General features: G+C 28.9%; 1 protein-coding gene across 1 annotated transcript in view; it reads left to right on the plus strand.

Moving 5' to 3' along the window:
* The window catches only part of LOC111638030 (peregrin-like), a gene marked incomplete at its 3' end in the record, with an annotated part of 161,357 nt that extends 146,219 nt beyond the window's left edge, over positions 1-15,138 (plus strand). The window contains exons 17-22 of the mRNA XM_023383654.1: positions 1,730-1,957; positions 2,417-2,821; positions 6,822-7,004; positions 9,177-9,326; positions 11,364-11,479; positions 14,996-15,138. Of these exons, the coding sequence (XP_023239422.1) occupies positions 1,730-1,957; positions 2,417-2,821; positions 6,822-7,004; positions 9,177-9,326; positions 11,364-11,479; positions 14,996-15,138 (1,225 nt within the window). The remainder of the gene's footprint in view (positions 1-1,729; positions 1,958-2,416; positions 2,822-6,821; positions 7,005-9,176; positions 9,327-11,363; positions 11,480-14,995) is intronic.
* Positions 15,139-15,547: the final 409 nt, after the last annotated feature.

Here is a 15,547-nt window from a genome sequence, read left to right on the forward strand (position 1 = left end):
CAGCTGGAGAGTAGGTTAAAGTATTGTGGATCAAACTAGGTTTTTATTTTCTTAAAACCTGATATGTTTGCCAAAATCTCAACTCTTGAAAAAACCGCCCATGTATATTTATTTATATCGCTGTTTTTCAATGGAGATGAAAATTAGTTTTATATGTGAAAAATATTGAAGTCATATCAGTCAGGAATATAATACTATTGGATAAAAGATAATGGGCATATATATATAACTTAAAATTATCATGATACTATTTCTATCAGGAAATAAAGTGGTACCAGAAATTGATGAGCAAATAAACAAAACCATTCAGTGGCAAACAAGTGGACTTTGTCTCTCTAGTATAACAAATAAGTAAATAAATACTTCTTCACTTTAAATGTTGTGAATAAATTATATTCTTTTAAATTTATTAAGAAGATTTATCACTTGACCTTTAGGACATTTAAGAAGTGCTGACTTATTTATGTATTTTCAGTTGTATTTGCTTAATTTACAGTTTATTTAACTTAAGAATTTCACAGGCATATAGTGAATATTATTTATATTATCTTTTATTGAATTTTAATATTGCCAAATCATAAAAATACTTAAAAATTAAACTTTTTTTCTTCAACACACACAAATTTCAAGCAGTTTAGACTGGAGTTTGGATAAATAATTTGTATATTAATTAAAATTTGTACAGATGAATTTTATTTTTATGGAAATTAAATAGGAAAGATGAAACTGTATATAATTGTATTGTACTGTACAAGAGGGGCCAATTGACTAAATAATTGCAGGATTCATTATGCACTCCATGAGAGATTATTTCAGAAGTTTAACCTCTTTAAAAAGAAATGACAGTCAACCTCTGAAGAGAAGCTGAGGTGGTTCATCAGGGTTCAAAAAAGTGGAATCCAGATGAACAAGCAAGACTCTGTTGCATCTCATTTGTGACTGTGCAAGTCTATGCTTGCACATTCACAAATGAGATGCAGTAGAGTCTCCTCAGCAGGAGCATCTACAAAAGCACAAGAGGCTGAGGATAATTTTGATTGGCACAGATGTTTAAGAAAGTGAAAGTGAATACAATTCTGTCAAAAGATAGGAAATCCTCAGTTTGTACGTAGAGCAGACTATGCAAAAAAGTCTTGCTCTGCTTTAAACTAAGGTTAGACCTCCATTGTGTAGAAAGAATTTTGGAGGTCAAATCTTAGTTTATATTTATCAATTATATAATAATAATTAATATTAATAAATTAAATACATCACTTATTTTATTGTTAAAGAAGAAACCATAATCATCAGATCTTGTTCTTTTTTTTTCTTCAACTGAATATTTTTATACTAATTACGTAAATTAACATTTAAATGAATCTGTAATTGGAGATAGATAGAATCACCATCCTATAATTTTTATAATTAGATAATAATTTGGGTTAAATTACTTTTAGACTGATTTAATATTAGAGATGTTTGTTTAGCAAGTTAAACCAGTAACTGTTGCATATAAACAAATCTTTTAAGTTATGCTATCCAAGCACTTAATAATTCCTGAAGTCAGTATAGAAATATCCCAATATTAATCTATCGATGTTAGCTTCTTTCATAAACTAATTTCATAAACAGATTTAATGATGATTATATATTAAAATGTTAAGATAAAATGTTTGATCAAAATATAATTATTTATTATCATTAACTATTATATAATTTTGCATTGTCTAATTTTTATGATGTTTTTTAGCTAAGGTACAAAGGCAAACTGGTGCCGATGTATCTGAAGATGCAGATAATGCAGATAAGGAGCGAGTAACGGGCAGTCGAACGAGGCGCTGTGCCTCGAATAGGCAACAGAAGGAAAAAGAAAAAGAGTTGAAAGAGAGAGAATTTGAAAAAGAAAGTAGGAGTAAGACATCTCGTGCTCAGAAGAGGTCAAGATCTGAAAGTGATGTTTCTCTTCCCCCCAAGAAAGGTGAGGGAAACTGCAGCATTATCAGCAGGAAATATATTTGATTGTGTTATTGGTTATGAAAAATAAATATAATTTTTTTCTTTTATTCCATTATTGCTTCAGTAATAGTTACCATAAATTAAGTATTGTTGAAATTTTTATTAAAATTTTTGTTCTGCAGAAATAATTTCCTTGGTCACCTTTAATAATTGACATGATATAAATAAAATTATTTGCTAGTTTTATATTTTCTTTATTAAAAATTGTTTGCTTTTACTTTTAATCATGCAATTCTGTGTCAATTTTTAATTTTGCTGCTATTTAATTTTTTTTTTTTTTTTTACTTTTAATGGTAATGAAAGCTTTGTTTTAATTTTTAAAATTTTACTGCACCAATAACCACCATTTAGTTTGAGATATTAAGCTTGTGTTTTTGTTATTGTTTTTTTCTTTCTGTTTATTTACACTGTTGCTGAGCAGTGGCTGGTGGACTTAATGCTGCACCTCCCTCAGTGAAGTCCCTCTCTGTGGCACCAGAAGCCAGCATAACTGGCAGTGGTTCCCCGGAGAACAACGTTGCATTGACAAACAACACCAATGGCGATACAGCTACTGCAGCCACGGCAGTTGGTGGAGTTAATCGCAGGACTGCAGTTCTCTTTAAGAAAAAATCTGCTAATGAGGCAAAGAAGCCGGCCACTCCAGTTTCACTTCCAAAACGTACAGGTGGAAGACCAAGAAAAAGCGTTGAAGGATCTCCTTCTACACTTCCTTCTTCTTTTGCCTCATTTGCCAATGACGGTGATCTTTCTACTTCAACTGGCAATGTATTTACAGCAATAGCAACAGCATCACTTGTTTCTTCAACAAAGGAACGAACTTATGGTAGGCATTTTATATCCTGCATGAAGTTTCTTGTTTTAAATTATTTATTTTTATTACTTTTTATTTTATTAATGACCTTTACACAGCTTACCACATATTTTGCATGTTAAATAATTTTTGTTTTTATGAATGATAGACAATAGGGAAAAGATTTGCATTTTTCAAATAGTATTATATTTATGTACTCTTGTTCATGTTCAATCAGCACCAGATACATTTTATATGTGTAGTTTCTGACTGTCAACATGGATAAATATGCAGATCTTAAAATTTTATTTTCATTAGAATTTATTTTGTACATGCAGGTTGAATCAAGTGTCCTTTACACCTTTTCTTTGTATTAAAAGTACTGAAGATATATTAATTTTGTTACATAGGAAGTCTTGCATGGAAAATTGGATGGACGTTTTTATACCTTGAAAATGATTTTCAAGGTCAACAAAAAAGTCCATCTAATTCTCCATCCAAACTACATTAAGCTACACTTTTCCAGATTATCTAAAGTTTAGACTTTTATAAATGTTAATAGTTATTATTGTTTAATCAGTTGTCCCAATTGTCATTTTGATAACCTTTTCCAATTGGAGAAACAATAAATAACCATTAATATCAAATATAAATTTTGAGATATGTATAATCTGAAAATATAGCTTCATATGATCTAGTTGATATAATAATACACTTGTCTTTGCAAGAGTTATAAATGTTCAGTAGTTTTCAAGTTGATAATTTTTATGTTTCATTCTAAACTGCCCTTTGTAAATTCTAACTTAATCATATTATTTAATTAATTTATTTATGATAGCAACATCATCTGTTTGTGGTACCTGTTTCTTGTAATCATCAAGAAATTTATTAGCTTAATTTCTACAATAATAAAAATTATCATATCATAGCAATTTTGGTCTTTAAGAATGTTTATGTTCAATGTAATCTAATTAAATATTGGTTATTTATTATATTAAGACATATAATTTTTTTTATTTATGATAAATTGTGTTACATGTGATGTCTTTATTGCAAATGAATGTTGCTTATGAAATGAATTTCTTTTTTAAATATTAAAGCTTATCAATATAGAATATATAACAAGAGAAATTTCTATATGCAAACAAAGTTTTTCATTATAAAGAATAGTTTTAACAACTTCAGATTTTATATAGATTTTCTTCTAGGCAATTCTATGTAAAATCATTATATTGTCAATTGCAAAAGATAGAAAATGCAACTGTCAGATAGTTAATTTAAACTATCACATCTTCAATAACAATATTCTAAAAACTACCCTACATCTTCAATACAGTAAAAGTTTGTTAATCTGGTGTCTATGGGACTAGGTTGGGACTGGATTATTGGATGTATTTGTGAAATTTGATAAGTTATATGTAACCTGAACATTACAGAAATAGTCATACATTTTGTACCAGTGTTACTGTGACACTGTAGACTACACAGTGTTAACATTGATTGAAAAACCTGGAAAAAATAACAACAAACAAACACATTATTGTTCAAAACCAATATTCACAATGATTGATGTGCATGTAATAATTATTTTTCAGATGTGCTGCACATATATAATTCACACGTGTTCCAAATGTGAGAAACCTGTTTTTAGGTATATTGTCCTCACATTGGTTTGTTATGAAGAAAATTTATCAGTTACACATATTACTGAATACAAAGTAAGTTATGTATAATCTTAAATCTATACCCAAGAGATGTCAGTTTATCTGAGATGACAACAATGAAAGGGCTTTATTTGTCACCCTTCTGTAAAGTAGCTAGTAGAAGTTGACAGTTTAACGAACTTCTACTGTAACTAGTTAATAGTGTACATTTGATTAATAGAATTTTTTATATTTGAATATATCTAATCTTTTTTCTAAATTCAGAGCTTATTATATATGTTATGGACCAAGTGATTAATAGGGCATTATTTAAAATGCCTAGCCATTATGATTAATGACTAAAATGGCTGTGTAGCCTGATAAATGTTGTCTAATTTATTAAATTGACCAGACATTATGAATACAGCTACATTCTCTTTGGGCAATTTGATTTATTTTTTTTTAATTTTTACTTTTTTCATTTTTTAAAAATTGTTTATTTTTTGTGAATTATTTCAAAGTATTTTAAAAGCAATATGCAATCTTTAAAAGTAAGTATTATTAATTGTATTAATTAAATTAATGTTAACAAAAAGTATTATTAACAAATTTATACTTTGATCAAAAAATGAACTTAAAGGAAACTTCTGGAATGTCATTTTTGTTATACAAAAAGTTTATTGTTGTTAGTTTTAAAGAGATTTTCCAAATTTTCCTCTATATTAATGTTGGTCAATGATTCTATAGGTATAAAATTTTTTAGTTCAACTTTTAACTTTGTTTCAAACATGGCTTCATAGGGACTGCAGTTTATACCAGTATGATGCTCTCTATTTTTCATCAGTTGTACAAAATGTAATCCTTCCAACCCAGCCATTTGTTAGTGCTGTTAGTCTCCAACCAAGAACTAAGCATATTTTCTGTCTTGATTACATCTTTCTACTGAAATCTGACTTTGTGAGTACTTTGGGCTTTCCATTCACTAGTTTTAACTCAGGCCACATACTACACAGTTCTTTGATGACATTATTGACAAATTCTCTGCTGTTATCGCTTTGTAGAATGCTCGGTGCACCAAAAATTGTAAAAATCTCTGTAAGAACAATGGCTACTTCTTCAGCCCTTTTGGTTTTTAACAGTTGTAGTTGAATGAATTCAGTCAGATGGTCTTGGCACAAGAGTATAAATTTTATATTGCTCGTTGGCTTGCGACTGCATATCAATAAGGTCAACTTGACATCTCACAGGTTCATTTCATTACTTAAAATTGGTTTAACTACCAAGCCTTTCTTAGGAACATTCTATTTTTTCTGAAAAATTTCACATAAGTTCAAGTAAATTATGATCATATCTCGTATCCCTTGTAATATTTTTATATTTCATACTTAATTATTTTTCCATACGGTTTCTGTCGTCACTGTCAATAGCAATATGGTCATGCAATATCTGAAATATTTCTTCAGTGTGAACATATTTAATCAAATTACTTTCTTTTACGTACCCAATTAATTTTTCTATTTCATACATCATAGCTATGTAAATGCTGATATTCTTCTAGTAACTTCAAAGTCACTTTGATTTTCGGCTCTTTCACTTTTTGTACCATTGTCAAATATCAATACATTGATTTTGTAAAAATTTGACCTTTTGTTGCTATTAACTCATTTAATCAGTTGTTGAAGCAGTTATTCATATCACTTAATGATTGCTCCATAATTGTTACTTTTTCAAAGAAGAAAATGCCATTTTAAGAGGCAAAAGTAAAATTAAAATGTCTCACAAGAGTAACTACTGGTCACTTGAATTTAAAATTCGATATTAAATGCAATATGCATGCGCAACTCAGACATGAATGCTGATTGGCTAGTATATATCAGTTGATCACTCCTCAACCTATTATCATCACTTCACCCTGACCAGGTTATAGCAGTATTCATAGTGTGATCAGTCAGTCTGATAAATTATGATAAAAACCTGAAATTTATTACAGTGTCCTATATTGTTTGTCATTATTCATAATGACTGGGCATTATAAATAATGCTCGTATTAATCACTTAGTCCATAACATATATAACAAGCAAGATGATTTAGATAGAGCAACAAAAGTGGAAATTTAAACAGTTAAAATGTTCTTGAATATTCACTTGTCTCCTAGTAGATAAATGCTTAAAAGTATTCAAACCTTTTACTCTGTGCATTACTTTGTTTAAAATATTTTGATTTGTTTTTATTTTATATTTATATAAATTTTTATTCATAAAAATCTGAAGATAAGTACTTTTTTAATAAAAATGTTTGAATGCAAATAAAAATTATTCTCTTTTTTCCCTCAAATATTGATGGAACTGGTTTTTTAGAATTTTAATACTTTGAATTTCAACAAATTAAGCTATTTCCTCAGGCACAAAGAAACGTTGCAGATCAACAAGTTTGAGTGGATTAGCAGAGCCCACATCTCCTAAACAAAAGCAAAGTCCTTCAACAACAGTAGCCCCACTCTCTTCTCTTGATAATTTTCCTACCTCACCTATACCAGAAAAGGAAAGCTTCAAGATATATAGGTCTAATACTCGTAAGTCAGCAAATTATGATTTATTTATATTTTAAAATATGCTTATTAAATCATTTTTGGTTCAGTTATTACTTTTTAACTCAAGTTCCATTGTTTAAATAGGCAGTGGGCAACCTATGAACCACAGGCTGACTCCAGCCCTCGACATATGTAATCCAGCCTGTGGTCATTTTCAAAACATGTATATAGTAAAGGGCCTACAGAATAATATATAATTGTATAATTAGGTTTATTGTAACTTTTTATTATATACTGATTCTATGCATTGCCTGATATATTATTATTTTTTATTGTATGTTCTTCTTCACCATTTTCATCATCTTTTTCAATAAAGTAGTTGATCATTGACTTGTTGACAAGGCAGCTAGAGATTGTAATAACCTAAAAAAATTTTCCCCTCACATGGGCACCTTCATATTTTATTTGGTTGTTTAAAACTGTTAACCCACTCTTGCTTTACATGTTTAATTTTTTTATTTTGAACACTTGATTAGCATAAAATATTTTACTACTATATTTCCTTGATTCTGAGATATCATCAATTTTAAAATGCACTTTAAGTTTGAAATTGAATTTTACAATCTTTTTAGGGGAAAATTTTAATCAATGTTATTGAATATTGTTAAATAACAAGTTATAAAAAAAAACACATGTAATAGTTATAATTTGCATTTAGGAAATAAGTAACTGCAAAGTGTAAACATCTTAAACTCAATTTATCATTAATTTAAATTATCTGACTATTAAATGATTAGAAACTAATTTATTTGTCTAGAGGTAAGTGGTTTCCCTCCAGGCCAATTCTTTTGTTGCAGAAATTCTAAATTAAAATTAATTTATGATTATTAAAACTGACATAAGATGGTGGCAGAACTACCTGCCTATAGACAAATGATTTAGTTTCTAATCTAGTTACTTAACCATATAATAGCCCAATTACTTGGCACTCTGTTTGGTTTGAATTAATTGTGAAGTAAATATCAAATTTCAGATATTTAAATTTAATTATTAAATTTACACGTTTATACCTCTAACACTTGAGCACTATTTTTGGAAAGACCTATCTTGAATAGTTTTCTTTTTACTTTTCTGACTGGTTATATATATATATATATATAACAGAGGAAAAGTATGGTAATCGGTCAAAAAAATGACCCCCCCCTAAGATTGTTACATTTTTGGACTTAGGACACCTTGAAATGTTGAGAAATGTAAAACAATTTGGGAATAATTTCTATATGTATGGATGTTAGTGTGTGTGCGTGGTATGATTTTGTTCAACCTGTTTGAAGCTTAAAAATGCCTGTGCTTTTTTTGTTGAAAATTACTGAAATTTTGCAGGGAGGTCTGTTTATTAAGGGAATTAATGCTGTTAAATTTTAGTGGTTGAGGGGTTGGGGAGATAATTGGAGTCTTATGTATTTACAATAGGGTCGGACTTAATGATGATTTTACTCGTCATTAGCATTTACAATTTTTTATAAAACCCACCTTTACCCTCAAAATTAAGCTTTTTGCCATTTTATAGTAGTTAAAAATATAAAAATTTTTAAAATAAAATATGATAACAGATGATGCCACCAAAATTTTAAATGTTGCTGGGATAGTTGAGTAACTCATTGCTGGTTTATTTATAAGTAGATAAATATTTAATGTAAAAAATTTATAGTGTGTTTGTGACAGAAAATGAAAAATTTACACCAATGATAAAATGATAATTTCTTTTATTTGACCAAAATATATTAAATAATAAATTGTATATTGAAACTATATATAAAGAATCAATATTTATATTTTCTTTGAGTTTGTCTACTTTTATATGTAATACATAGTTTTAATCTCAATATAAGATTTTTATAAAATGTTATTTAAATTTTGTGAAAGTCTAAATATATTAAATTTAGATTTTCAGATTATAAATAAAAAATGCATTTTTTGATGCTTTATTATTTGTGATTTTGTCTAATGATGATTTTTACATATTAAAGTCAAATAATATTTTTGAAAAAAATTGTTTCGTTATTTAAGTATTACTATGATTTTGTTCTTGATTTAACTTCCTTGTTTAATATAAAATATTTTACCCTACATTAATTTTGATTTTACATTTTTATAGCTCAATTAAAGTTATCTCGTCATTTAAATAATTTTACATTCTTTATTTCATTATAGAAGATCAAGCAAGTGATACAGATCAAAACACAGAAACAAGCAGCACCAGAAGCAGTACTTCTACTAGTAGCATGTCATCAGATAGTGAATCAGGGAGTGAAAGTGATGGAGATGAACAGTCTGGTACAGGCGAACGACGGCGTCAAAGAGGTAAATGATTTTAAGGAATTTAATTACATTTTACAAGTTTAAAATATTTCTTTTCAGCAAAATTCAAGAATAATTCTGTATAAATTTAAATTTTATATATAATTTTTGTCTTGAAAAATATAAAACTGGTATATTTCTAATTTTGACATATAAAATTTAAAAATTTCATGTATTTTATTTTGTATAATAATACAGGATGTCCATAAAGTCCATGTGCAATTTTAAAATTTTATAACTTTATTAGTATTTGTGATAGAGAAATTATGTAGAATGTATTGGAAATAAGAAAATCTATATTTTTTGAAATGTTTTATTGTATTTTATTAAATTTCCACAAGTCCACCATCTTTAGTAAAGGGTAATATGATTTTGTAGTTCTCTAAAAAGATTTGCCAATTGATTTACAGTAATGCCTGAAATCACATTAGTTATTTTAGCTTTCAAGTCTTCTAACAATTGAGGTTTCAGTAGATTTCAGTTCAGCCAACCAAAGGACACAGTTTACTTTTTGTTGAGTTGAAACCATTAATTCTGAAAAAGAAGTATTTTTAAAGTTTTGAAAAATTGTTAAATTATTGTGTTGAAGAGTTACTAATTAATTTCACTTAAAGCTGGATAAATTAAGCTTTATAATACTTTTTACAGATTTTTTTCTATCACAAATACTAATAAAGTTAAAAAATTTTTAAATTGCACACGGACTTTATGGACACCCTGTATATATAGTTCACTTTTATTAAATTTAACTTGCATGAGTCTTAACTCTAAGTAATCTAAACCAATTTTTTTTTTTCATTTTCCATTAAATTTTTAAGCAAAAACAAAAAGAAGTCGCTGATTATTTTTCAAGAACATAATAAATTTGTAAAATATGTTGTAATACTCATTTTAACATATATCCATCAAATATCACATTTTAAAAAATTGTTTATATATGTATTTATTGGTAGACTTCTTCACTTCTACTCTCTTTGTAGCACCTTACTAATCTGAACCCTGTAATAATTAGTTTGGATATTAAGAGTGAACTGTATTCAAATTATATGTATTTTTAAGTAATGTTTTGTTCTGGATTTTTTATTCTTATAAAACACTAGCTGTTACCTGCGACTTTGTCCGCGGAGGTTTTGCAAGCAAACCCCATTTACATTCAATATTTCAATAACCATAGTAATCGTTAGGTCTATATAACACCTACCACTGAAGAGAATTGCCGAGAATCAAACAAACTATTTTCAATTTGATCAATTTTCCGGAATGTTTACAATTGTTCTATAATCGAACCAATATGCAATAACAAATTCGAATTTAAAATGGTTCGAACATTTTTAAAATCGAAATAGATAAAAATATTTATAACAATGTCTGAAATGTTATCAATTTAATACACCTAAGTACTCAATGAAGACTAAACGTAGTTGAAAACAAAAAATCACATGTAAAATAGTACAGTATAAGCCGTTCTTCCGGTTAAGCCTTAATGCTCTCCGTCGCCCCCCTGCGGGGGAATTTCTAAAAATCCCTTCTTAGTGTGCATAGCCATGGTGTACCCTACTAAAACGCAGATAAAAACACAAAAACGCATCTAAAATAGTACAGTAGAAGCCGTTCTTCCGGTTAAGCCTTAATGCTCTCCCTCTTCCCCCCACTTGGGAATTTCAAAAAATCCCTTCTTAGTGTGCGTTTTCATGACGTACCCTAACTGTGTACCAAATTTCATCTCTCTAGGTCCAGCAGTTTGCTCTGGGCGATGATGAATCAGTAAGTCAGTCAGTCAGGACAAGCAATTTTATATATTTAGATTATATAGTATTGAAAGTATTGATATTTTAAAACAAATTAGTTTCATTAATAATAAAATTAAGTTGAAATAATAATTAATAATTTGGATTTAAAGAATAATTTATTTGAACATTTTAAAAATGTTTATTAATTAATTAATTCACTTATATATTGTGTTTACTGTAAGAAATTTTAATGCTCATTTTCAAATGAAAAACAAATTATTTATAATGTTTGGATAATTAAATACTTTAGGGAATCGTGGAAAGTCATCATCTGGATGGAGTGTTCAACAGCAACAACTCATACCACTTCAACCATTAGATTTAGTTTGGGCTAAATGCAGAGGATATCCATGGTATCCTGCATTAGTAAGTAAAAATTTTAATCCTCTTTGTGCATATTTTATTTTAATGTTGTTAAATTAAATGTCTTGATATGAGACGAGTCATTCCAAAGTAATCTTATCCAATTTTGCTTATTTTTCAGTATTTAATAAAATCTTTTAAAGCTTTAAATTTGACAATGTTAACATTAGTTTATAAACCAAACAATAGTAGAGAATTAACATAATTTGCTATTAGGCAATGGGATTATAATTTCAGTAGAGAATTGAGAAAATATTGAAGTTTATATGACAGATAAGGCAAGTTTTAGAATGACAGTAATATTTATAATTAATGCTATAGAACTTAAATTCTCAAAATATCAGATAATTCGTGTAAACTGTCACAACTTTCTTCATCTTTTTCCTCTATATCCACAGCTTCACCTGACAGCAAATCTTGATGGGATCCAAGGAATCCAATTTTTTCTGACCTTCTTCAAAATAATTTGCCAGATGTTTACTATTTTATTGATTCCTGTATCTGAATTACCGAACACCTTTCTTCTAACAGTGCAGTCACTCATTACTTTTTGATGATAAATTTCTTGGATTCTGAAAATTTGAAATGCCAATTTTGTAGTTTCTTAAGGTAGTTGCCAGCAGCTCTCTTCCAATCCATCACTGGACAATATTCTCCCAGCCTGAAAAATGTTGCATGAGGACTGAATAATTTCAGTTGCTGTCAGATTGACTATAACAAGAAGTTTTCATACTTCTTTCTCAATAAGAACAAAAACTCAAACCAAAGGTAGGAATGAATGCCCTGTAATTGGAAAGATAACTTTCTTCACATTTTAAGGTGCCTTATAGGAAATAGCTGCACATTGCACTCATTGAGCTGTTATGATTTTGTTCCTTGCACCAATCTGCACAGAACCTAATTGTGGAAACTGAAGTTAGATCAGTCTTTGATGAATGATGAAAAACAGCTGTTCATCTGGCAGATTTGAGAAGATTATTTCTTGAATTCACACTCTGTACATATATAACTAAAAATGTTATCTTTAGTAAGCAACACAAAGTAAATATATATCAAAAACTTATAATAACTAACTGAAATGTTATTTCAACTTAAAACACAAATTCTGCATAGCTTTATGCAGAATTTGGTGCAGAATATGCAAAACAGGAATTTATAATGGTGTATTGTTAAGTAGGTAAGATGAATTTTGGATTAAACGAAAGTGTGGATAAGACACAGTTTGGAATGACATTCAATTGTCTACAGTAAAGTTTTATCTTGTATGCTTGGTTTTTAATGATAGAAATATTTTATTATGATAGTTCTTTACAATGGTAATCAGATAGTGTAGGTATTACAAAAATATTAAAAAGTGATTAAAATGCCATTTGGAATGACACACCTCATAGCATAAGTAGATTATTCAGATTATAAATTATCCAGGTAATCAAGTAATTTTTGTATGAAATATCCAGATAACTGGTATAAGTTAAAAACAAAATTTTTAAAATGATATTTTAGAAATATCCATCAATCTAAAGTTTACATTACAGTTCTTAATATTGTAGTTCGAAGTTACTGAAAACAATCTCTCTCACATCATTGGTTCCATTCAGGAGCAGACTATAAACCAGAAAACTTGAATATCTTGTCAAAGTAGGATATATCTAGATTTGAGTGTTCGATGGCTCTCCTATTACTAAATATAAATTTTGTTATCAAGACATTTCTGAAACTATAAACAAAATTTTAAATAGAGAAAATATGTCAATACTTGGTGAAATAATCTGAGTAGTTGAGTGTACACTACCCTACAATAATGAACCGGACAGCAAGATGCGATGGCATAAGGTAAAGAATACATGTTTTAATAGGAGGAGGTCCCCCACATGCTGCAATTGCACTAGCAACCCTTCTGGGGATACTTTCAACAAGATTTTGATACACAGCTATGGGCATTTGTGCCCATTCCTGCTTCAAGAATGTCGCCAGCTCTGCTGTAGATTTCGGACTTGGTTCCCTGGTCCATAAGCATCGCTCTAACTCATCCCACAAATGTTCTATTGGGTTTAGGTTGGGACTCTGAGCAGGCCAGGGAAGACGGTTGACATCCATATCTTGATACCACTGCTTGACAGAGGCTGCAACATGACATGGAGCATTGTCGTCCTGGAAGTAACATTCATCCATTCCATAAAATTACCAGAGTGTAGGAAGAACCTGATTGTACAAAATGTTCATGTAGGCATAAATGTCCAATTTACCAGGAACAACATTGCAAACCACCAAGAAAAACACCCCCAAACAAGAACACCACCACCACCACCACTGAACTTGACAGTTGGAATGATGCACTCAGGTAACAGACATTCATCTGGCATTCTCCAAACTCAAACATGCTCATCCGACTGGAAGCATGACTGGTAGCTTGACTCGTCGCTCCAAAAAACAATTTTCCAGTGGTCAACAGACCAGTTGTGACATTGCAAACACCAAGCAAGTCTACTAGCTTTGTTTGATGGGGTGATGTTTGGTTTGTGTGCAGCAACACATCAGTGGATATTGAAGGCGTGCAGTTCATTTTGCAAAGTATTGGGGTGCACCGTAACCCCTGCTGTTTGTTGAACTCACTGTTGATGATTCGGAGCATTTCTTGTGGTTCTTACGAACCTCACACTTCAGGACATGCTGATCTCATTCAGTCAGTTTACGGGGATGACCAACATATGCAGTTCGTGTCCCAACTCTCGTAGTCTTCCACTTCTTTACATCATCATCAACAGTTGATTGTGGCTGTGATAATTCTACCGCAATTGCACAAATAGACTTGCTCCTAATGTGACAACCAACTATAACACCTCTTTCAAAGTCACTAAGTTCCTTTTGTTTCAACATATTGTCAGAATTTCACATAGAACTAACAACATTACCACTTCACATATCATATTTAACCTTATCAGATCACATGCAAGCACTGGATTTGGATAAAATTGACATGTAGTCAGATTTTATGCAAATCCACTTTATTGTAGAGTAGTGTATATTGAATTATACATTAAAAGATTGGAAATAATTTACAATTAATTATAAAATAATTACATTTGATGTAATTAGAAAGGAAATTTATTTTCAGGTGTTTATTAAAATATAATATGTTTCAGCTTTCTTCAAAAGTTGTATTTTAATTTAGTTTAGCAATTCACAAAAGAATTAAAAGCATTTAATTCTTTCACTTGTTGAACTCCCAAAAATCCATTGATGAAATCATCTGCAAAGATTAATCCTTCATATTACCAGTTTGAATTAATAATATTTGCTTTACCATTATTAACTTGTTTTTTGTATATTTAAATTATGTTTCATTAGTTGTTTTATTTATATTCAGTAAAAGTTTTCAGGATTCAAAATTTTTTATCAAGGTGAAAAGGGTTTTGCAATTAAAAGAAGTTGAGAATCACTGTACTAGATAATAGTTTTTATTATTTATTTAGTTTATTAATATTTATTGTTATATGATAAGTTTTAATATTTTTCTAGATAATTAATCCTGATATGCCAAAGACGGGCTATTTTCATAACGGAGTACCGATACCAGTCCCACCAAATGATGTTTTAGCTCTTCAGAAAAATTATGAAGAACAAGTTTATCTTGTCCTTTTCTTTGACACTAAAAGAACATGGTTAGTATTTTCTAATATTAAGATTAATGTTTTAATACTGTTTGAAAATAATTTGTGTAGCTTAAAAAGCCAACATGAAATTTATATTGATTATATTGTTATTTTTTATAAATAAATTTAAAAGTTAGTTATTAATACTAATTGTTATTTACTTGTCAAAAGAATTATTTGTTTGTATAATAATCAAAACTTTCTTAATATCTGTATAGAAATTATTGATCATTACTTTTAAATATTCTAGAATATGAGTCTAATCTATTCACTTTTTATATTGTTTTAAAAATTTGATATTTATTTTGATTGTATTCTGCTGTAAAAAATTTATATTAAATAGTTTGTATTAAGTTTTGATACATAAATCAACAACCAATCCAAAATAAATTATTCATATATGGTTAGTATAAATTTT

This window comes from Centruroides sculpturatus, unplaced genomic scaffold (genome assembly GCF_000671375.1).
Source record: "Centruroides sculpturatus isolate CEXI.00-Female unplaced genomic scaffold, Cexi_2.0 scaffold860, whole genome shotgun sequence".
Classification (NCBI taxonomy): Eukaryota; Metazoa; Arthropoda; class Arachnida; order Scorpiones; family Buthidae; genus Centruroides; species Centruroides sculpturatus.